The 24,657-nt window shown below is 42.3% G+C and overlaps 1 protein-coding gene across 4 annotated transcripts in view; it reads left to right on the top strand.

Annotated features, from left to right (window-relative positions):
• Positions 1-24,657, top strand: part of LOC147104427 (mediator of RNA polymerase II transcription subunit 13-like) — a 356,394-nt gene that overhangs the window by 320,699 nt on the left and 11,038 nt on the right. For all 4 annotated transcript variants that reach the window (XM_085961771.1, XM_085961770.1, XM_085961769.1 and 1 more), the window contains 11 exons: positions 3,189-3,365; positions 8,190-8,413; positions 9,083-9,275; positions 9,580-10,042; positions 10,771-10,990; positions 11,590-11,778; positions 12,456-12,679; positions 17,912-18,054; positions 19,458-19,616; positions 19,743-19,910; positions 22,507-22,682. In XM_085961771.1, coding sequence (XP_085817897.1) covers positions 3,189-3,365; positions 8,190-8,413; positions 9,083-9,275; positions 9,580-10,042; positions 10,771-10,990; positions 11,590-11,778; positions 12,456-12,679; positions 17,912-18,054; positions 19,458-19,616; positions 19,743-19,910; positions 22,507-22,682 — 2,336 coding nt within the window. The remainder of the gene's footprint in view (positions 1-3,188; positions 3,366-8,189; positions 8,414-9,082; positions 9,276-9,579; positions 10,043-10,770; positions 10,991-11,589; positions 11,779-12,455; positions 12,680-17,911; positions 18,055-19,457; positions 19,617-19,742; positions 19,911-22,506; positions 22,683-24,657) is intronic.

Genomic DNA, 24,657 nt, shown 5'->3' with positions numbered 1-24,657 from the left:
GATGTCAAGGGATATACAAGAATGGATTAGGAAAAAAAGGGAGGCTTTTGGCAGATACAAAGAACTAAAAACAGTGGAAGCCCTGGAAGAGTATAGAAAATGCAGGGGGGTATGTAAAAAAGAAATTAGGAGAGCGAAGAGGGGGCATGAAAAAATACTGGCGGGAAAAAAAAGGAAAATCCCAAGGTGTGTTATAAGTATATTAAGGGAAAGAGTAGAGCCCATTAGGGACCAAAGTGGCAATCTGTGTGTAGAGCCGGAAGATGTAGGTGAGGTTTTAAATGAATATTTTGCATCTGTGTTCACTATGGAGAAATACGATGTAGGCATAGAAATCAGGCAGGGGGATTGTGATGTACTTGAACAAATTAGTATTGAGAGGGAGGAGGTACTAGCGGTTTTAGCGGGCTTCAAAGTGGATAAACACCCAGGCCCAGACGAGATGTATCCCAGGCTGCTGTGTGAGGCAAGGGAGGAGATTGGAGGGGCTTTGACACTAATTTTCAGAGGTGCCAGAGGACTGGAGGACAGCTAAAGTAATACCATTATTCAAGAAGGGTAGTGGGGATAAAACACGGAATTACAGGGCAGTGAGCCTAACATCAGTGGTAGGGAAATTATTGGAAAAATTCTGAGGGACAGAATTAGTCTCCACTTGGAGAGGCAAGGATTAATCCAGGATAGTCCGCATAGCTTTGTCAGGGGGAGATCATGTCTAACCAATTTGATTGAATTTTTCGAAGGGGTGGCTAGGTGTGTGGATGAGGGTATTGCAGTTGATGTAGTCTACATGGACTTCAGTAAGGCTTTTGACAAAGTCCCGCATGGGTGACTGGTCAAGAAGGTAAGAGCCCATGGGATCCAGGGCAATTTGGCACATTGGATCCAAAATTGGCTGAGTGGCAGGAGGCAGAGAGTGATGGTCGAAGGTTGTTTTTGTGACTGGAAGCCTGTGTCCAGTGGTGTACCGCAGGGATCGGTGCTGGGTCCTTTGCTGTTTGTAGTGTACATTAATGATTTAGGTATGAATGTAGGAGGTATGATCAGTAAGTTCGCAGATGACATGAAAATTGGTGAAGTGGTAAATAGCGAGGAGGGAAGCTACAGGACGATATAGACGGGTTGGTTAGATGGGCAAAACAGTGGCAAATGGAATTTAACCCTGAAAAGTGTGAGGTGACTCATTTTGGGAGGACTAACAAGGCAAGGGAATACACAATGAATGGTAGGACCCTAGGAAGGATCAGAGGGACCTTGGCGTGCATGTACATAGATCCCTGAAGGCAGCAGGACAGGTAGATAAGGTGGTTAAAAAGGTATATGGGATACTTGCCTTCATTAGCTGAGGCATAGAATATAAGAGCAGGGAGGTTATGATGGAGCTGTACAAAACGCTAGTTAGGCCACAGCTGGAATACTGTGTGCAGTTCTGGTCGCCACACCATAGGAAGGATGTGATTGCATTGGAGAGGGTGCAGAGGAGATTCACCAGGATGTTACCTGGGCTGGAGCGCTTCAGCCATGGAGTGACTGGACAGGCTGGGGTTGTTTTCCTTAGAGCAGAGAAGGCTGAGGGGGGACCTGATTGAGGTGTACAAAATTATGAGGGGCATAGATAGGGTAGATAGAAAGGAACTTTTCCCCTTAGTAGAGGGGTCAATAACCAGGGGGCATAGTTTCAAGATAAGGGGCAGGAGGTTTAGAGGGGATTTGAGGAAAAACCGTTTCACCCAGAGGGTGGTTGGAATCTGGAACTCACTGCCTGAAAGGGTGGTAGAGGCAGGAACCCTCACAACATTCAAGAAGCATTTAGATGAGCACTTGAAACGCCATAGCATACAGGCTACGGACCAAGTGCTGTAAAATGGGATTAGAATAGACAGGGCTTGATGGCACGGACACGATGGGCCGAAGGGCCTCTTTCTGTGCTTTATGACTCTAGGGGGTGTACGAGGCCAGTATTGGAGGAACCCAGAGTTCTCGGAGGGTTGTAGGGCTGGAGGAGGTTAGGTAGGAGCACGGTCATGGAGGGATTTGAACACAAGAATACTGGACCAGGAGCCAATGCACGTGACAAGGTGATGGGGGAATGCGAGTTAGGATACGGGAAGCAGAGTTTTTGATCAGCTGAAGTTTATGAAGGGTGGAAGAGGGGAGGGCGGCCAGAGGAGCATTGGAATAGTAGAGTCTGGAGGTAACAAAAGCATGCATGAGTGTTTCAATAGCACCTGGGCTAAGGGTTTCAGCAGCAGATGGGCTGAGGTAGGGGTGGAGATGGGCAATAGTATAGAGGTGTTATTGGGTGGTCTTGTGATTGAGGAGATATGGGGTCGGATGCTCAACTCGGGGTCAAATAGGACACCAAGGTTGCAAACAGCCTGAGACAGTGGCCAGGAAGGGGTAAGGAATCAGTGGCTAGGAAATGGAGTTTGTGGTGGGGGCCAAGGACACTGGTTTCAGTCTTCCGATGTTTAATTGGAAGAAATTTTGGCACATCAGGATGTCGCGCAAGCAGTGAAGGGGTCAAGAGAAGTCGTGGTGAGGTAGAGCTGGGTGTCATCGGCTTCTATGCAGAACCTGACGTGTTTTCGGATGATGTCGCCGAGGGGCGGCATGTGGATGAAAAATCCTTGTGGGGTCTCCAGAGGTAATGCTGGAGGCATGGGAAGGGAAGCCATTGCAGAAGATTCTCTGGCTATGAATGGATAATTAAGAGTGGAACCAGGCAAGGGCCATCCCACTCCCTTGGACCACGGAGGACAGGTGTTAACCATATCAGAGGTTGCAGACAAGTCAAGAAGGATGAGCTGGGATAGTGCACCACAGTTACAGCAATAAAATTTCATTTGTGACTTTGATTAGGGTCGTTTCAGAGCTGTGGCAGGGGCAGAAACCTGATTGGAAAGATTCAAACATGGAGTTGCTGAAAAGATGGGAGGCGATAACCTGTTCAAGAACTTTGGAGAGGAACGACAGGTTGGAGATTGGGTGCTAGTTTGCAAGAACAGAGGGATGAAGGCTGGGTTTTTTTGAGGACGGGGTGATGGCAGATTTGAAAGCGGGGGGAGCTTCCTACTTTTATGGCAAAATGCAGTTTATATACTTCATTTCTAAATATTGGCAGCGGTAAATTTGTGTCCAGGATAGGGCCTTTAACGTGCTGCAATAACAGAGTTTCTTATCTGCAGTTCTGGATGTAAGCGTCCTCTCATCCCAGGATGTGGTCCGTATGCTGCTGTCACTGCAGCCTTTTCTACAAGATGCCATTCAGAAGAAACGGACAGGAAGGACGTGGGAGAATATCCAACATGTGCAAGGACCTCTCACCTGGCAACAGTTCCACAAGATAGGCAGAGGATCCTATGGTAAAGTCCTGTTTTCATTTTTACACATTATCCTGAATTTCATGTTATTATGTTTGGGTTGACTTTTGTTAATTAGCTAAAATTAATATGGCATTCACTACTCAAACAATTCAAATTATTCCTGATGGTACTAGGTGGATTGTTGTGCAAATGAAAACACTTCCTAAATTTTATGGATTCTATTCTCTTTCTCGTGCAGTTTAAAGGCATGTATCGGTAGAATTATATTAACATGCACATTACATGAGATCAAAATAAGACAAACAGATTAGGAAACTCAACATGTGACTGAAGATGTTGTGTGGGGAAAGAGGAGTTCCATTTCACGAAACACTGGCACCAGTACTGGGACAGAAAGGAGCTGTACCATTGGGACAGCTGCACCTGAACAGGGCTGGGGACAAGGTCCTAGTGGAAACGATAACTAGGACTGTAAAAAAGACTTTAAACTATTAACATGGGGGAGGAAACTGCTAGAAATTACATAAACCTAACAATAAAAGAATCAGTAAAAAAGAGTAAAGGGCAAAATAAAGGAAGGAATAAGGATAATGCGACTGGCCGGAGATTGGATAATGTCATAGAGTATAAGAGTAAAATAACTACTAAAGAGAAATAATAAATAAGAACAATTTAAACTATAGGTACAGCAATGTACGTAATATTGAAAACAAAATGGATGAACTGAAGGCAATAATTTGCAGAGGATCTGGATATAGTAGGGATGATTGAATCATGGCTACATAGAGAACAGGATTGGCAACTAAATATTGCAGGATATAACACATTTGGGAAGGAAGGAGTGGAGGGAAGTAGCTGTACTAGTTAAAGATGTGATAATGGCAGTAGAAAAAAAGGATGCAACTAGCAGTAAGATGGATACAGAATCCATATGGATTGAGTTAAAAGATATGGGTTTCATCACCTTAATACATAGAAACATAGAAGATAGGAGCAGGAGTAGGCCATTCGGCCCCTCGAGCCTGTTCCGCCATTTTAATGAGATCATGGCTGATCATCCAAATTCAGTACCCTGTCCTTGCTTTCTCCCCATATCCCTTGATCCCTTTAGCCTTAAGAAATATATAACTCCTTCTTGAATATATTTAAGTTGGCCTCAACTGTGGTAGAGAATGCCACAGGTTCACCACACTCTGGGTGAAGAAATTCCTCCTCATCTCAGTCCTAAATGGCTTACCCCTTATCTTTAGACTGTGACCCCTGGTTCTGGACTCCCCTGCCATCGGGAACATCCTTCCTGCATCTAGTCTGTCCAGTCCTGTTGGAGTTTTATAAGTTTCAATGAGATCCCCTCTCATTCTTCTAAACTCTAGCGAATATAAGCCTAATCGACCCAATCTCTCTTCATACGTCATTCCTGCCATCCCAGGTATCAGTCTGGTGAATCTTCGTTGCACTCCCTCCATGGCAAGAACATCCTTCCTCAGATAAGGCGACCAAAACTGCACACAATACTCAAGGTGTGGTCTCACCAAGGCCCTGTACAACTGCAGCAAGACATCCTTGCTCCTGTACTCAAATCCTCTCGCTATGAAGGCCAACATACCATTTGCCGCCTTAACCGCCTGCTGCACCTGCATGCTTACCTTCAGCGACTGGTGCAAAAGGACACTCGGGTCTCGTTGCACTTCCCCTTTTGCCAATCTATTGCCGTTCAGATAATCTGTTTTTGCCACCAAAGTGGATAACCTCGCATTTATCCACATTATACTGCATCTGCCATGCATCTGCCCAATCACCCAACCTGTCCAAATCATACTGGAGTTTCTCTGCATCCTCCTCACAGCGCACACGCCCACCCAGCTTTGTGTCGTCTGCAAACCTGGAGATATTGCATCTAGTTCCCTTGTCCAGATTGTTAATATATATTGTGAATAGCTGGGGTCCTAGCACCGATCCCTGCGGTACCCCACTAGTCACTACCTGCCATAGATGTATACTGTCGACCATCAAATAGTGGGAGGGAATTGGAGGAAGAAATATGCAGGCAAATCTACAGCAGACATAGAATAATCATGGGAGATTTCAACTACCCCCAAATAAACTGGCAGGAAGGAGTAGCACGAGGGGAAAAGGGAATAACGTTTTTACTGTGTATACAGGGCTCCTTTCTCACTCAGTACGCAAAAAGTCCAACAAGAAAAGAATCACTGCTGGATTTTGTAATGAATAATGCACCAGAACAGATAGGAGATGTAAAAGCAGGAGAGCATCTTAGCAATAGTGATCACAACATAGTATGGTTCAGGATTAGGATCAAGAGTGACATATGTAAGGTGAAGACTAAGGTGATAGATTAGATATAAGGAAATGAGGGTGGAACTAAAAAAGGTAAACTGGGAGAAAATCTTGAAAAACAGATAGAAAGACGGTGGGAAATCTTTAAAAGGGTAATCAGTAGAGTTCAAGAGAAATGTATTCCACTAAAAGCCAAAAACAAGCAAGCTAATTATGGGGCACTGTAGATGAATAAAGAACTAAAGGGAAAACTGAATTTAAAGAAAAAGACATATAAGAAGTACTTAGATATTAAAGGAGGAGAGGATAAAGGGAATACAAAGAACTTAGGAGAGAAGTTCCATCAAGAAGGCAAAGAGAAATTGCAAAATCAAAGTATCAAGGAATATAAAAAATAAGTGTTCTATAGACACACAAATAACAAAAGGAAAATTAATATAGGGACAGGGCCACTAAAGGATGAGCAAGGTAAACTCACAGGTAATGACCGAGAAATGGCAGAAGTATTGAATCTCAGTTTTTACTAGAGAAGATAATGAAATGGACACTTCACTAGAGGATGAGCTTAAAAAGAATATTAAAGGGAGAAAATAATCGACAAACTAGCAAATTTAAAGAGGCTAAAACCCCAGGTCTGGATGGTATGCACCCATGCATACTCGAGGAGACTAGGGAGGAGATAGCAGATAAAAATAAAACTTCCATAGAAGTGGGGATAGTGCCAGAAGACTGGCGGACAGCTAATGTTGTTCCTATATACAAAAAGGGAGATGGAACAAAACCTGGGAATTACAAACCAGTCCGCTTAACGTCGGTGATAGGAAAGATACTGGAATCTATACTAAAAGAAGTGATAGAAGAGCATCTAGAGACAGAAAATATAATACAAAATAATTAGCAAGGATTTCAAAAGGCTAAGTAATGCTTAACTAACCTGATAAAATTCTTTGAAGAGGTAGTGGAAAGAGTAGACAAGGGTAATGCAGTAGATGCCGTATACCTGGATTTTCAAAAGGCCTTCGTTAAGGTACCACACGGTAGGCTTGTGAAAAAGGTTAGGGCATGTGGAGTCAGGGGACAAATAGTTGAATGGTTAGAAAACTGACTAAAAAAATAAAAAGCAAAGAGTAGGGTTGAAGGGTAGTTATTCAGTTTGGAAGAAGGTAGAAAACGGTGTTCCACAAGGATTTGTGCAGGGACCGCCATTAATCATAATTTACATTAATGATTTGGATTTAGGAATAAGTGACTATCAAAATTTGCAGATGATACCAAACTGGGGGGTATAGCTAACACTGAGGAAGAATGCAACATAATACAAGAGGACATTAGAAAACTTGCAGACTGGGCAGTTAAGTGGCAAATTAACTTTAACATAGATAAAAGTGAGGTGATGCACTTTGGTAGGAAAAACAGAAACAGCATCTACACCTTAGAAAATAAGAAACTGAATGGGGTAGAAGAGCAAAGGGATCTGGGGATACAGGTGAACAAATCATTAAAAGCAGCATCGCAGGTCACAAATTAAATACGCTAACTAAGTACTGGGATTTATTTTTGTGGTAAAGAATTCAAAAGTAGTGAAGTTATGTTAAACTTGTATAGGACCCTGGTCAGGTCGCACTTAGAGTACTGAGCACAGTTCTGGTCTCCATACTATAAAAAGAACATGGAAACACTGGAGAACGTGCAAAAAAGATTTGCAAGGATGGTATCAGAACTGAGAGATTACAGCTACCGGGAAAGATTGAACCGGCTGGAGCGTTTTTCTTTAGAAAGGAGAAGACTTAGAGGTGACCTGATGGAGGTCTTTCAAAATTATGAATGGGTTGAACAGGGTCGATGTGGAGGGAATGTTTCCACTTGTGGGAGAATCCAAACTTAGAGACCATAAATACAAGATAGTCACTCATAAATTCAATAGGAAAATACATTTATTTACTCCGAGTGCTTAGAATGTGGAACTCACCTACCATAGGTAGTGGTTGAGGCAAATAGGTTAGATGCTTTCAAAAGGAAACTAGATGAGTATATGAGAGAAAAGCAAATTGAAAGATATGCTGAAAGGATGAGATGAGGTCGATGGAATGGTGGTGGGGTGAGGAGACTCGTGGAGTATAAATACCAGCACAGACCAGTTGAGCTGAATGGCCTGTTTCTATATGCTGTATATTCCACATAATTCTTCGCAACATTGATGATAGACTTGATGTACATAGCAGATAAAAGAAATTTTAATATGAAGATGTACAGCCCACAAAGTGATAGCTATACCCAGGTTTCATAATTACAAAAGGTTACCAAAACGGTACAATAGAGGTAATGGGACGAGTTTAAAATATTGTACAGCTCCAATTAGTCATGTGATTACTGGTAAACATTGTTTTATAGTTGGTCTGAATTGCTACCAAGTATCAATAAGTAGAAATTATTCTCTTGGCTGTTTTGCCATGATATGTAATGCATTATAGACTAGGGAAATCTGATAGTAAGAAAATGTTTATATTTGCAAAGTTCTGGTATTATCTCAAAAAGGTTAATGTCATATCACTGTCTTTTGTTCAGGTTCAGAAGAATCACCAGAGCCACTCCCTATCCCCACACTGCTTCTGGGCTACGATAAAGACTTCCTGATGATCTCCCCTTTTGCACTGCCCTTTTGGGAGAAGCTGCTTCTAGAACCATACGGTTCTCAGCGTGACGTAGCCTACATTGTGGTCTGTCCAGAAAATGAGGCCTTGCTCACTGGAGCCAAAAATTTCTTCAGGGATCTTAGTGCTGTATATGAGGTCAGAATAAATGCTTAACAACATAAAGCAAATGTATATAACTATGCAATAGTAATTTTACTGTAAAAATAATACTTTAAGAAAATTGTAGGAAGTTTAATTATTACAAGTCAGAATTAATTCTTTGAATCTTTGGTTATTCAGCACCACTGTTGTGCTTTGTTGATGCAAAAATACTAAGGGTAATGCAACAGGGACAATGAATTATTTTAGACTTGCAGGAACTTTTATTTGGTAAAATTAACTTGAAGTAATCTAATGTGTTTTGGAAATAAAAACAACAACTGGGAACTTTCTGGACTGAAACTTGAACTATGATTGGGTGGGAAATGCACCTTGTTAATTCAAAGTTGTTTAGTTCAAACTTACTGGATAACTTGGAATTTTTTAAATGTAAGCAACAAATTTGAATTAACAGCAGTAGATTGTATATCAACATAAAAAAAGAAGCTAACATTTAGCCACTTGAATGTTCATCTTTTAAGCGCTTGGTAACATTTTATGTTGAAGATACCTGTTTTTAAAAATATTTAAAGGATATTAAGTATACTTACATCTTCAGAAAAACAGGGCAGCCCAGCAGATTGTTTGTAATTATATTTCCTCCCATTTGATCAAACATATTCTCCGTGCTTGCTTATTGACTTGAATACAATTTTATTTTAACAGACATGCAGACTTGGTGAGCATAGACCTATCTGTAAAGTATTGAGAGATGGAATCATGCGGGTTGGTAAGAGTTCTGCAAAAAAGCTAGCGGATGAATCTGTCGATGAGTGGTTCTCTCAAGCCTGGGTTAGTGACGAGAATGACAATCTTGCCAAGTTAAAACTCTATGCTCAAGTCTGTCGCCATCACTTGGGTAAGTGTAATAATTAATGTTCATGTTTTTTTCTGAAAAGAATGAGCAATCTGTTCCTCATTAAAGAATGCCAACTTCAGCAGTCTTGTAATTCTTCGATTTTATTTACCTTTTTGTTGTAGGAGATTAAATTGTATGATGCTGAGATTGGTTGTAAAAGTTTATTTTAAATCACTTAGTTATCTTAAAAACCACAGTTTATGTGCATTTATTTGATTGTACAAGATATATTAATTGCTGAAAAACAGTTCTTCAAATTCGCTTACTAATTCTATAAATGTTCCTTTTACCCCTTAAAATCCAGCACCTTACCTGGCTACACTTCAGCTGGACAACAGCCTGCTGATTCCACCAAAACACCAGCCAACATCATCTTCTGGTACCCAGGGGCAGGCAACATCTGGAAGCAGTGGACCACCATCGGGAACGGGGGGTACTTCTGCACCAGTGACAACTGGCACTACAGTTACTTCCGCAACCAGCACTGGCAGTAGCACTGCAACAACTGGCAGCTCTGGTGTAGGAAGTGGGTCAACAGGTACCTGTTCCACTTCTACTACCTCCACTACCACCACAACCACTACCCCAGTTTTGCATCAGACAGGAACAACCTCATCCTCTTCAGGATTTGGTGGGACTGTTGGGGCTGCTCCGGTGCAGAGTGGTAGCTCAAGCACTAGTACAGAGAGACCTCCAGGGAGTACACCTAGTGGAAGTGGAGATTCAGATGCCCAGAGTTCTGCACAGCAGCAAGAAGTACAAGAGAGGTAAGTGTGATGTATGCAGACATCAGTAATGGTTGCATTTATTTATAGAGATTTTTATGTACATTATAAGCTTAGTTAAGAACTTATATAACTACTTTTACATAATGGGGTTTGGTGACGGGCAGCCCTAGGACTTGTGTAGTCACAGCAGTGTAAAGCATTTTAACTACCATAGCTGGAACATTTCTTGAAGTGTGTGTATATATATATATGTAAAATTTGTTGAGTATACCATACAGAGAAATAGATACTTCCACACATCCTAATCATGTACTATCAAAATTATAGGCCACTATAAGGCTGTCAGAGGTTGACCGTTAATCTATTAGATATATTTTATGTTACGAAATTACACTCTAGCAAATTGATTGCCAAATGCATAATGATTGGGCCTTGAGAGCCTCCATTAATCTTTCAATTGAGCCTTTTATCAACTCCCACTTCCTGAAAGCCAGTGCAGCATAGACTGAAACACTGTCTGAGACCTTGGCAACTGAAGAGATGGAGAAGGATGAGGACAGGACAAGACCGAGCAGGAGCAATTAATCAACGACAAAGTTGTATCTGCTCCTTGGCCACTGCAGTGCTATGGGAGAGGTGCTGATAGAAGCTTTGCTTTTGAAGTGTGCATTTTACACTTGAGATGGAACAAAATGTTGAAGTATGTGTGATCATAAATGAGTTGAACAATATTTGTCATTTCACCTCCATATGTTTTACTGTTGCAGTACTACAGAAAGGGAGCGGATAGGAATTCCTACTGAAGCTGAGTCAGCTGACAGCAATGCATATCCACCAGCTGTCGTCATCTATCTTGTTGATCCTTTTACATATTCCTCAGAAGAAGAGTCATCTTTTACAAGTGGATGGCTGCTAGGCCTGTTACGGTGCTACATGGAGATGCTGGATAATCTGCCAGAGCATATGAGGAATGCATTCACTGTCCAGGTAATTTGAAATTAAATCTTTTTTTACATGTTACCTATTAATTTTAAAAATTCACTTAAGTGTTCCATAGCACTCGGGTTTTTTGTTTTATTCGAAAACCCATTTTACATTAATGCCGAACATAGAACTGGCTAAGCTTCATCATACAAAGGATTTGTTTGTGTTGTACAGGAAACTTTCGATTTACCGGCACCTAAATAACCGGAAATGTCGGTTAACTGGCAAAATTCAGGAGTAGGTTTTACTTCATATTTATTTGCTGCCTTCCATCTGTGCTGTGCAAGGGTGTGGCTGCAGCTGTTGCTAAGCTACAGAGACGCTTGAAACTTGTGTTCATTGTTCTACAGTTGTTGCTAAGCAACAGGGTTTGTTGCTTTATACGGAGCTGTCAGCTCTCCCTATCTTTTACTATAGCGTTCGGTTATCCGGAATTTTTGATGAACCGGCACCACGTCGGTCCCGTCCGTGCCGGATAAAAGAAAGTTTCCTGTACAAGTATGCTTCAGCAATTAGACTTCTGCCTGCTTTAAAGGTATTGCATTAAAGCTGTTACCTCACAATGTGATGCATAGAAGCGTGAAACTTTTGTTTTGTTTCAGATTGTGCCTTGCCAGTATCTACTACAACCAGTGAAAGATGATCACACTTTCTATATCCAGCACTTAAAATCACTGGCATTCTCAGTTTACACTCAATGCAGACGGCCGCTTCCCACACAGATCCACATTAAATCACTAACTGGCTTTGGTCCTGCTTCCACAATAGATATGACCCTTAAGCATTCAGAGGTGCGTATTAGTTTGTAACTTGTATTGATATTTACTGTTCTTGCACTAATTATTGCACATCAATGGTCTTGCTGTCCATTATAAATATTTCAAGTAAAATTCTGCATGTAAAAGGTCAGGTGTAATATCAGTTTGAAAGAATGTTTACTATCGTTCTAACCTCCTGACCACTTGCTATGGAATACACTTTCCAGTTATATGCCATGTTTTAGTGCCTGCTTGTGTTTTGCACTTTTTTTAACCATTAGAGAAATACAATTGTACATTCCTTAGTCTTAAGTTCTTAAGTGTTCTGTTACGATAGCTTACATTATACTTGCAAACCTAACATATAATGCATTTTAATTCTCCCATTTCCCACCCTCTCCTGAAAAAACAATGTTTTATGTTATGGTGCTGTGGAGCCTTGTTTAGTCTGTGACAGTTACCTGATGAATAATTTAATTTCTTCCACGTAGCATTACCTGTGCTGAGAGAATGGTTAACCAGCTGGCTTCATGTTCTCTTTCAATGTTGCTTTAAATGGCCATGAGAAGGTGACTTGTACTCTTGTTCCCTCCCTCCTTATAGGGAAGAGTCTAGCGGCCTTCTGATTTCATGGCTAAAATTACTTTTTAAAAGGAAAAATAGTTTTAGGATGCACTGTCAAATTGAAAGATTTTTTTTTTCAATTCCAGCGTCCCCATCCGATCCAAGTGTATTCACCTCCTTATATCTTAGCGCCAATTAAGGACAAACAGACAGAGCTAGGTGAGACGTTTGGAGAGGCAAGCCAGAAGTACAATGTGCTCTTTGTTGGATATTGTTTATCCCATGATCAGAGATGGCTACTGGCATCCTGTACAGACCTTCATGGGGAATTACTGGAGACCTGCATCTTAAACATTGATGTACCAAACAGGTAGGAATTTATGTTCAAATTGACTCTTACATTATGAATCACGTTTTATTTCAAGCAGGTTAAAAGTAAACCTAGACAATAACTGCATGTAGACTGGCTTTTTTACTTTAAGATGCCTTGCTAAAATAACAGGCATCCATTTCAAGTAATCTTCATAAAATAGTAATCAGCAGATGCTAAACATAAAATTACTGCAATATGATGTTTTGACTGTTTTGCTCTGATGACAACATTCCTATTTAATCACTTATACTAATTTGTGTTTTTATCATAGCCCATTTAGTCATAGTTATACAGCACAGAAAGAGGCCCTTCGGCCCATCGTATCCACGCCGGCCATCAAGCCCTATCTATTGTAATCCCATTTTCCAGCACTTGGTCCGTAGCCTTGTATGTTATGGCGTTTCAAGTGCTCATCTAAATGCTTCTTGAATGTTGTGAGTGTTCCTGCCTCTACCACCCTTTCAGGCAGTGAGTTCCAGATTCCAACCACCCTCTGGGTGAAAAGGTTTTTCCTCAAATCCCCTCTAACTCTCCTGCCCCTTACCTTGTAACTATGCCCCCTGGTTATTGACCCCTCTACTAAGGGGAAAAGTTCCTTTCTATCTACCCTATCTATGCCCCTCATAATTTTGTACACCTCAATCAGGTCCTCCCTCAGCCGCCTTTTGCTCTAAGGAAAACAATACCCAGCCTGTCCAGTCTCTCTTCATAGCTGAAACGCTCCAGCCCAGGTAACATCCTGGTGAATCTCCTCTGCACCTCTCTAATGCAATCACATCCTTCCTATAGTGTGGCGACCAGAACTGCACACAGTATTCCAGCTGTGGCTTAACTAGTGTTTTGTACAGCTCCAGAATATAAGTATCCCATATGCCTTCTTAACCACCTTATCTACCTGTCCTGCTGCCTTCAGGGATCTATGTACATGCATGCCAAGATCCCTCTGATCTTCTGTCCTTCCTAGGGTCCTACCATTCATTGTGTATTCCTTTGCCTTGTTGGTCCTCCCAAAATGCATCACCTCACACTTTTCAGGGTTAAATTGCATTTGCCACTGTTCTGCCCGTCTGACCAACCTGTCTATATGGTCCTGTAGCCTGAGATTTCCCACCTCGCTATTTACCACTCCACCAATTTTCGTGTCATCTGCGAACTTACTGATCATACCTCCTACATTCATATCTAAATCATTAATGTACACTACAAACAGCAAGGGACCCAGCACCGATCCCTGCGGTACACCACTGGACACAGGCTTCCAGTCACAAAAACAACCTACAACCTTCAACCATTACCCTCTGCCTCCTGCTGCTAAGCCAATTTTGGATCCAATGTGCCAAATTGCCCTGGATCCCATGGGCTCTTATCTTCTTGACCAGTCTCCCATGCGGGACTTGTCAAAAGCCTTACTGACGTCCATGTAGACTACATCAACTGCACTACCCTCATCCACACACCTAGTCACCCCTTCGAAAAATGCAATCAAATTGGTTAGACATGATTCCCCCCCCCCCCCCCCCCTGACAAAGCCATGCTGACTATCCTTGATTTAATGCTTGCCTCTCCAAGTGGAGACTAATTCTGTCCCTCAATTTTTTCCAATAATTTCCCTACCACTGATGTTAGGCTCACTGGCCTATACCCCTACTACCCTTCTTGAATAATGGTACTACGTTAGCTGTCCTCCAGTCCTCTGGCACCTACCCTGTGGCCAGAGAGGTTCTGAAAATTTGTGTCAGAGCCCCTCCAATCTCCTCCCTTGCCTCACACAGCAGCCTGGAATACATCTCGCCTGGGCCTGGGGATTTATCCACTTTTAAACCTGCTAAAACCGCTAGTACCTCCTCCCTCTCAATACTAATTTGTTCAAGTACATCACAATCCCCCTGCCTGATTTCTGTCTACATCGCCCTTCTCCATAATGAACACAGATGCAAAATATTCATTTAAAACCTCACCTACATTTTCTGGCTCTGCACACAGATTGCCACTTTGGTCCTTAATGGGCCCTACTCTTTCCCTGGTTATCCTCTTGCCCTTAATATACTTATAAAACACCATGGGATTTTCCTTTATTTTACCTGCCAGTGTTTTTTCATGCCCCCTCTTCACTCCTAATTTCTTTAAGTATCCCCCTGCACTTTCTATACTCCTCTAGGGCTTCCACTGTTTTTATTTGTATCTGCCAAAAGCCTCCCTTTTTTCCCTAATCCATTCTTGTATATCTCATGGCATCCATGGTTTCCTGGGCTTGTTGGTTCCCCCCCCCCCCCCCATGACCTTTACGGGAACATGTTGACGTTGTACTCTCCCTATTTCCTTTCTGAAAGACTCCCACTGCTCTGATGTGGATTTTCCTACAAGTAGCTGATCCCAGTCCACCTTTTGGCCAGATCCTGCCTTATCATATTAAAATCGGCCTTCCCCCCCCCCCCCCAATTTAGAACCTTTATTTCCAGTCCATGTTTGTCCTTTTCCATGACTACCTTAAATCTCACCGAATTATGGTCACTGTCACCAAAATGCTCTCCTACTGACACTTCTACCATTTGCCCGGCTACATTCTCTAGAATTAGGCCCAGTACCGCCCCCTCTCTTGTAGGACTTTCTACAGACTGGCTCAAAAAGCTCTCCTGGATGCACTTTAAGAATTCCGCACCCTCTAAGCCTTTCACACTCTGACTATCCCAGTTAATATTGGGGAAGTTGAAATCCCCTACAATTATTACCCTATTATTTCTACACTTCTGAGATTTGCTCACATATCTGTTCTTCTATCCCCCCCTGACTTTTTGGGGGCCTATAGTACACTCCCAGCAAAGTGCTTGCCCCCTTTTTGTTTTTAAGTTCTACCCATATGGCCTCATTAGAGGAACCTGCTAAGATATCATCCCTCCTTACAACAGTAATTGACTCCTTGATTAATATTGCGACACCCCTCTTTTACACCCACTCTGTCTTGCCTGAAGATTCTATACCCCGGAATATTGAGCTGCCAGTCCTGCCCCTCCCTCAACCATGTCGCTGTGATAGCAACAATATCATACTCCCATGTGTTCATCAACACCTTCAATTCATCTGCCTTACTCGCAAGACTCCTTGCATTAAAATAAATGCCATCCAGCCTTGCCCTACTCCCTTGTGCCGTTACATATTTGCTCTACCTTCTTGTGTTTTTTCCTCTATATTTGGCTCTGCATCACCCCCTACTATAGCTCCACTCTGTAGCCCATCCCCCTGCCAAGTTAGTTTAAACCTCCCCCAACAGCACTAGCAAACCTCCCCGCAAGGATGTTGGTCCCGTTCCGGTTCAGGTGCAACCCGTCCGACTTGTACAGGTCCCACCTTCCCCAGAAACAGACCCAGTGATCCAGGAAACTAAAGCCCTCCCTCCTGCACCAACTCTTTAGCCACGCATTCATCTGCTCTATCCTCCTATTCCTATATTCACTAGCACGTGGCACTGGGAGTAATCCAGTGATTACAACCTTTGAGGCCCTGCTTTTTAATCTGCTACCTAGCTCCCCAAATTCTTGTTGCAGGACCTCATCCTTCTTTCTACCTATGTCATTGGTACCAATGTGAACCACGACCTTGGACTATTCGCCCTCCCCCTTCAGAATGCCCTGCAGCCGTTCAGTGACATCCTTGACCCTGGCACCAGGGAGGCAACATACCATCCTGGAGTCACTTCTGTGGCCGCAGAAACGCCTGTCTGCACCCCTCACTATTGAGTCTCCTACCACTATTGCCCTTCCACTCTTACTCCTCCCCCCTTGTGCAGCTGAGCCACCCACAGTGCCGTGAACTTGGCTCTGGCTGCACTCCCCAGAGGAACCATCACTTTCACCATTTTCCAACACACAAAAACGGTTGTTGAGTGAGATGCACTCTGGGGCTTTCCTGACTACCTGCCTGCCCCCCTTCTGACTGGTGGTCACCCATTTCCTCTTAAGCTGCGGGGTGACCACGTCTAAAAACGTGCTATCCACGTAACTCTCATCCTCGCGGATACACCGCAGTGCCTCCAGCTGACGTTCGAGCTCCAAAAACTGGATCTCAAGTTGGCCAAACCGTTGGCACTTACTGCACATGTGGTCATCCTGACTGCCAAAAGCGCCTAGGAATTCCCACATGCTGCAGGCCGTGCAACGCACAGGACTGAGGTCCCCTGCCATGCTTTCTCTAACCTTGTTTTATTTATGAATTAATTAGTTAAAGATTTTATTCAATTGATAATTTAGGCTTATTGCTTGATTATTTTAGTTACTTTAATTTAGTAAGTACTAGCAAGTTACAGTTTCTCAGCTCTTAATTTAACCCCCTTCCCTAAATTCGAGAGCACAAAATGCTGTAATACTCACCAACCAATCACCTTCCTGCTCTCCTGTGACGCCACTCTTTGATGTTGTTTTTGATTCAGAGCCTTGCCGGTGGTTTCATTCAGCTCTGCTCTCGGGCCGCTCTTTATCCTCTCGATAGGTCATTTATTTTCATACCATGAAAGAGAAGCTTAAACCTAATATTAACTGATTATGACTCAAAACCTTACTGGCAGTGTTCTGTTTACATGCCTAAATGCAGGATTACTGGAACTAGAAATTATGTATCAATCTTGACTAGGACGAGCATTCTGCCGCTATCTTCAGATGTGATTATGTAACCAACTGCATCTGAAGAATAAATTAGTCGTTGTACTAACCTTTCAAAAACTAAGCATGGTGTATGTTTGACATTGTATGATCTGGCATGAAAATGGATAGCTTTTGTACGTTGCTCAGTTAATAGTAGATCACTTGGATGTATAGAATTAAAAAAATTATAGGCCTGTTCACGAGTTGGAGAATCCAGTTAATTTTTGCTCCTGACAAGGTCAGTGGAAATTGAAGTGTATGTGGTGTGTGGTGCTTTACCCATATTTTAGTAATGGGCAGTTACTGTAAAAATGACAGACTAAAAAGAGACTAGAGGTACATGGCCACTAATTGCAGTTATATGATTAGTTATATGATTAGTTCCATTTACACCAAGACTGAGTGGTGTTGATTTGATTTTTTTAAAGTAACTGTGGTGCCGTTCACTCTGAATTTTAATTGATGGGAATTTAGAACAAGTCAGTGTAATAGCATGTTGTAATATCCCCTCAGTTCGACGCATGCAGCAAGCACCTTTTCTTGCCCAAGAACTGCAAGATATCAATCTGAAATATTGAACTATTATGTTTTCCAGGTCAAGGAGAAGTAAAGTGCCTGCCCGTAAAATCGGCTTGCAGAAGCTATGGGAATGGTGTGTCGGAATTATGCAGATGACATCACTGCCATGGAGAATTGTAATGGGGAGACTTGGAAGAGTAGGTCATGGAGAACTCAAAGGTTAGCAACTCTGAACTAAAGCTGGAATGAATATTCAAGTACTGTAAAACTTTAAAGAAGAATTTCAGAATTGTAGTCCATCCTTATTTCTTGAAACACAATTATGTGAAATGCAACAATAGACAATTGGTTACATTTTTGTGCTCCCAGCATCAATGAATTAATCCATTCAGTTTCTTTATCATACAGTTAAAATGGAAAAATACATTTTATCCAGGTTACAGCTGATTTTTTTATACAGTTTAACAGTGTTTGGAAAGTACATTCTTTTCGCTCAACTTTACAGCAGCATTTTGTGAACACCAATTGTCTTTAAAGCAAGCAGTTTTATTAAACTATCAACTTCGTTGTGTAACATTTTGAAAATAGATATGTGAATAATTTGTTAGAATAGCAGTAAAGCACCTGATAAATTAGTGGGTGCTAACAGCAGTATGAGTTGTAGGATACAGGTTCATATATGATATCCCCATACAATAAATAAACCTGATCTTAACCAAGTTGCCTTGGAACATGCTGGAAAAAGAAAGGTAACATTGCCACTGTCTGAGAAGAACAAGTAAACCAGCACCTTTTCGGCATCGCTGAGACATGAGAGCAGTTTCCCTGCCTGTTTTAGGAAATGATGCAAGTGAATCTTTTTTTTTTTTAAAGTGGGAGGGTGGTTTTTGTAAAAATATTGGGCGAAAAATTTGGTTGCTTTGCACCTCCTGTTAGCGCCTCCGGGGGCACTATCGGGGTGCAAAGCCCCTAGCGCCTGGGCACGGTGCCGCTAACAACTCCTGCAAAATTCAGTGGGAGGTTAGCGGTAGCTGGTAGCGGCGCTGTGCCTCCGGCGATAACTTAATCGCCGTGCACAGCGGCCCGGGCGCAAACTTCGGTCGCGCCCCTGACCTACAACTGGGCGATATATCCGACAGGTTTGGGGGTGTTTTTGTGGCCGCGGCCATGCAAATTATACAGCAGGTGCTGGGCAGCCTTTTTTTTTTCCTGGCCGCCTGCCAGTACCTGCCCCTTTCCACTTTTTTAAAGCAGGGTGCTGGCCGCAATCAGTCAGCCCGGCACTCCTCTTGAATGCTGGGCTGTTTTCCTGGCACCCTGCCCCCCCAGTGCGCGCAGCGCTAGGCCCCTCCAATACCGTGGCGCTACGTGCCAATGCGCATGGTAGCGCCCCAGGAAGATGGGGGAGCGCTTCCAGTGGCGCCCCGCCTCCTGCTTGGGGTGCTATCGCTGAATTTACAGCGCAGGCAACGCTCTCCAATGCATTGTTTTAAAATACAAAATGAGTCCACTGTATTGAGTCCAGCATATAATTGGCATTTAGGCCAATTTGATTGGCAAATGTACATCCTGAAGAGAGTTTTTCTCCTTTTTGTACTTACCACAATACATTTTTTCCTCAGATTGGAGTATCCTCATTGGACGACGCTCACTCCAGTCGACCAGTAAACAATTGAAAGAGACCTGCACAATGTGTGGTATATCCGCAGCAGACTCGCCCACCATTCTCAGTGCCTGCTTGGTTGCCCTGGAGCCACAGGGTTCATTTGTTGTGATGCCAGGTATGGATTTTTTTTTAAAAGATGTTTTGAATGTTCCAGGAATGTGCATTGCCTAATAGTTTAAAAATAATTGCACATTAAGTTAAACTCCAATTGACAATTATTTGTATTGTGGATCTCTTTAAGATGCTGTCACAATGGGTTCTGTGTTTGGGCGCGGTACAGCTCTCAACTTGCAAACATCTCAGCTGAACACGCCACAAGATGCATCCTGTACACACATTCTGGTTTTTCCAACATCTGCTGCTACGGTTGTTGCCAATACTGAAGCTCTGGAAGCTCTTGGTAACCCAGGTGAGTAAAGTATTTAGCAGTTGTGATTGAGGTTTTTAAAGCTGCAGAATGCACAACATCCCAGCTCACTATGTTTTGGTGCAGAAGCTGAATGGAAGCCAAGTACTTGACTATTGTGAAAGTTGAAGAAAAATGATGTAGTACAAGAAAACACTCCTGCATCAGTTGGTGGGAATTGTTTTGTATTAGTAGAGACACTTTCTTTGGACATCTCCACAATGTCTAGCGCTATTCTATGCAGTATGAGAGAAAACTAGGACTGATGGGGTTTATAAATAGAGGCATAGAATATAAAAGCAAAGAGATCATGCTAGAACTTTATAAATCACTGGTTAGGCCTCAGCTGGAGTATGGTGGACACTTCAGGGAAAGATATGTAAAGGCCTTAGAAAGGGTACAGAGGAGGTTTACCAGGGATGAGGGACTTCAGATATGAGGAGAGGTTGGAAAAGTTAGGACTGTTCTCCTTGGAACAGAGAAGATTAACAGGTGACCTGATGGATGTTTTCAACATGATAAGGGGTTTTGATAGAGTATATAAGAAAAACTGTTTCCTTTGGCGAGTGAGTCAGTAACCAGAGGTCATAGATTTAAAATAATTGGCAAATGATCTGGAGGAGAGATGAGATGTTTTATCACTGAATTGTTAGGATCTGGAACGCTCTACCTGAAAATATTGGGGAACCATGGGGCTAATAAGAGTGAGGAACAGAAGTAATTAATCATAGAATAGAAAGTTACACCATTTCGGCCCATCGTGTCCGCGCCGATAAAAAACAGACCTGCCTGCACAGTTTAATGCTTTTTGGTGAAGTGACAATATATATAAATGCTGCAGTGTCTGGCAGTGATGGGATTCGAACTCATGCCCCCAAAGAGACTGGAGCCTAAATCAGCGCCTTGGACTGCTCGGCCACGCCACCACATATCAGTAGAGAAAAAGTACTCGAGAATCTAATGGGATGAAAAACTGATCAATCCCCTGGATCTGATGGCCTACATCCTAGGGTTCTAAAAGACGTGACTGCAGAGATAGTAGATGCATTGGTTGTGATCTTCCAAAATTCCCTAGATTCTAGAACGGTCCCAGCAGATGAAGGTAGAAAATGGTAACCCTACTATTTAAGAAAGGAGGGAGAGAGAAAACCGGGATCTGCAGGCCAGTTAGCCTGACATCAGTTGTCGGGAAAATGCTGGAATCCATTATTAAGGAAGTGGTAACAGGGCACTTAGAAATACGATTAGGCAGAGTCAACATGATTTTATGAAAGGGAAATCATGTTTAACAAATTTATTAGAGTTTTTTGAGGATGTTACCAGCAGGCTAGATAAAGGGGAACCAGTGGATGATGTATATTTGGATTTCCAAAAGGCATTTGATAAGGTGCCACATAAAAGGTTGCTACGCAAGATAAGGGCTCATGGGGTTGAGGGTAATATATTAGCATTGAAAGAGGATTGGTTAATGGACAGAAAAGAGAGAGATGGGATAATGGGTTATTTTCCAGTTGGCAGGCTGTAACTAGTGGGGTGCCACAAGGATCAGTGCTTGGGCCGCAGCTATTTACAATCTCTATTCATGACTTAGATGAAGGGGCCGAGTGTAATGTATCCACGTTTGCTGATGATACAAAGCTGGGTGGGAAAGTAAGCTGTGAGAAGGACATGTAGACAGGTTAAGTGAGTGAGCAATAAGGTGGCAGATGGAGTATAATGTGAGGTTAGTCACTTTGGTAGGAAGAACAGAAAAACAGAATATTTTTTAAATGGTGAGAAACTATTAAATGTTGGTGTTGAGAGAGATTTAGGTGTCCTTGTACTGAAAACACAAAGTTAGCATGCAGGTACAGCAAGTGGCATGTTGGCCTTCATTGCAAGGGGGCTGGAGTACAAGAGTAAGGAAGTCTTACTACAATTGGACAGGACTTTGAGACCACACCTGGAGTACTGTGCACCGTTTTGGTCTCCTTATCTGAGAAAGGACATACATGCCTTAGAGGCAGTGCAACGAAGGTTCACTAGATTGATCCCTGGGATGAGAGGGTTGTCCTATGAGAGATTGTGTAGAATGGGCCTATACTCTCGAGTTTAGAAGAATGAGAAGTGATCTCATTAAAACATACAAGATTCTGAGGGGGATTGACAGGGTTGATGCTCAGAGGTCGTTTCCCCTGGTTGGAGAGTCTATAACTAGGGGGCATAGTCTCAGGATAAGGGGTCGACCATTTAAGACTGAGATGAGGAGGAATTTCTTCTCTCCGGGTTGTGAATCTTTAGAATTCTTTACCCCAAAGGCCTGTGGATTCAAGGGATATGGTGATTGGGCAGGAAAGTGGAGTTGAGGTCGAAGACCAGCCATGATCGTATTGAATGGCCTGGGAAGTTGGCTGCCTTTTTGGGTGCAAGGAGTGAATAGAATGGTTAGAGCAAGAATTACATGATGTATCTTATTTGTAACAATGCCTTCACAGAAGCCAAGTATGCAATATTGATCAGTAATGTAGTGAAAGCTAATCTCATGTCTTTTGTTGCATTTGTTTTATGCAATAGATTTTTGCTTCAAAGCTTTTTATTTTGTTTCTACTATCATAAACAGATGGTATAGGAATTTTGGAAGAGGATATTTTTGCAGAAGACTTTGACAATGACATCCGGATTCTGATAACTGGTAATCTGCACCCATCTCCCACCTCTTCTCCTGTACTGTCTCCTGGTTCACCAACTGGCACAGGCGCAGGCTCTCATTTTCAGCACAGCAGCGAAGCTGGCAGGGTAAGGTGGTAATATCAAACCTTAACAAGGTTTTAGATTGGAGGGAGGAAAACTAACTCTTGTTTATTATAACTGTTAAGTACAAAATTGCATCTACTCCTTTCAAGTCAGCTGAGTGGATGTTTGTGGGAATGTTCCTTCTCTTAAACATTGGTCATTTATAGGTAGTGGATTGTAATAAATAATTGAATAAATACTTCTGGGTTCTTCAAAGTCCTTCATATGCTATCTGTGGCAGGCATGTTTTGTCAACGTTTGGTATCTCTCAGTGCTCAAATGCATGAGTCGTATTTGTTAGCTTATTTTTAGTACCCCAAGCATACAACTCAACTGTTTGGATTTTGGAAGTGAATTTGAATCCAGCCTCACTTTCCAACTTTAGATTGGCATTCCTGAATCTTAGTATCCTGAAATCTTAAAATGATGGTACGAACACTTTGTTTGAAATGCAAGGGTTTGGGAGATGGGGGTGGGGGATGAGCAAGTCTGAAATGCTCGATCTGTTTTTTTAGATTCACGTTGTCCAGCCCATTATTGTATTTTGATAGTACATAATTTTAAGGCTATAAACTAGATATTAAAATACAAAGTGTGCAAATGACAAGTTAGCATTTCAAATGTGCTTTATTAATCACATACCACACAATTAATCACATGCTATTTGGATTTGCAGAACCTCCCCATCCCCAAACAATGGACGAATCCCTAATAATGTATGCAACATATAATTTGAATGTTCACAGTGCTACACATAGTCAAATAATGTCTGATTTTTGTTTTGTCCCTTTGTCCCTGATTTTCAAGTTTGCAGGTTGAGATGTATGACTCCATATCATAAGTTTAAATCTTAGCTGATTAAATAAAACTTAGACAAGGTTGGGGACAAATGAAAAGCTGGAGTGGAAAAAGAGATATACGATGGAAGACCCCAGTTTTTGTACAATTATAATTTTCAGATAGCCCTAGGCTATCTTGAATTTTGACCCTTAGAACAAGATTTTTTTATACTGTTTTATAGATTTGGCAAAGCATGTTACATAAATTATCCCAAATACTATTTTCCTCCTTTTAACGCTGCAAAAGTGGTGGTAAAAGGCATTGTTTTTTAGACTTAATACTTCCATATTAGTTTGCATTGTAAAGTATTCAGAGCTTTCTCAACAACAATGTCTATTTATATAGTGCCTTTAACGTAGTAAAATGTCCCAAGGCACTTCACAGGAGTATTATAAGACACAACATTTGACACCGAGCCACATGAGAAATTAGGACAGGTGACCAAAAGCTTGGTCAAAGAGGTAGGTTTTAAGGAGCGTCTCAAAAGAGGAAAGAGAGGCGGAGAGGTTTAGGGAGGGAATTCCAGAGCTTAGGGCCGAGGCAACAGAAGGCACGGCCACCAATGGTTGAGCGATTTATAATCGGATGCTCAAGAGGGTAGAATTAGAGGAGCGCAGATATCTTTTTTGGTGGGGGGGGGGTTGTGGGGCTGAAGGAGATTACAGATGGGGAGAGGCGAGGCCATGGAGGGATTTGAAAACGAGGATGAGAATTTTGAAATCGAGGCGTTGCTTAACCGGGAGCCAATGTAGGTCAGCGAGCACGGGTGATGGGTGAATGGGACTTGGTGCGAGTTAGGACACGGGCAGCCGAGTTTTGGATCACCAAGTTTACGCAGGGTAGAATGTGAGAGGCCAGCCAGGAGTGCGTTGGAATAGTCAAGCCTAGAGGTAATAAAGGCATGGATGAGGGTTTAAGCTGCAGATGAGCTGAGACGTGCGATGTTAGAGGTGGAAATAGGCGGTCTTAGTTATGCGGCGGATATGTGGTCGGAAGCTTATTTCGGGTTCTAATATGACACCAAGGTTGCGAACAGTCTGGTTCAGCCTCAGACAGATGTTAGCGAGAGGGATGGAGTCAGTGGTTAGGGAACGGAGTTTGTGGCGGGGACCAAAAACAATGGCTTCAGTCTTCCCAA

Source organism: Somniosus microcephalus, chromosome 19 (genome assembly GCF_052327205.1).
Source record: "Somniosus microcephalus isolate GS21.2 chromosome 19, FLI_Smic_1.0, whole genome shotgun sequence".
Taxonomy (NCBI): domain Eukaryota; kingdom Metazoa; phylum Chordata; class Chondrichthyes; order Squaliformes; family Somniosidae; genus Somniosus; species Somniosus microcephalus.
The sequence above is the reverse complement of the archived record's forward strand: the minus strand, read 5'-3'. Positions and strand labels throughout refer to the sequence as shown.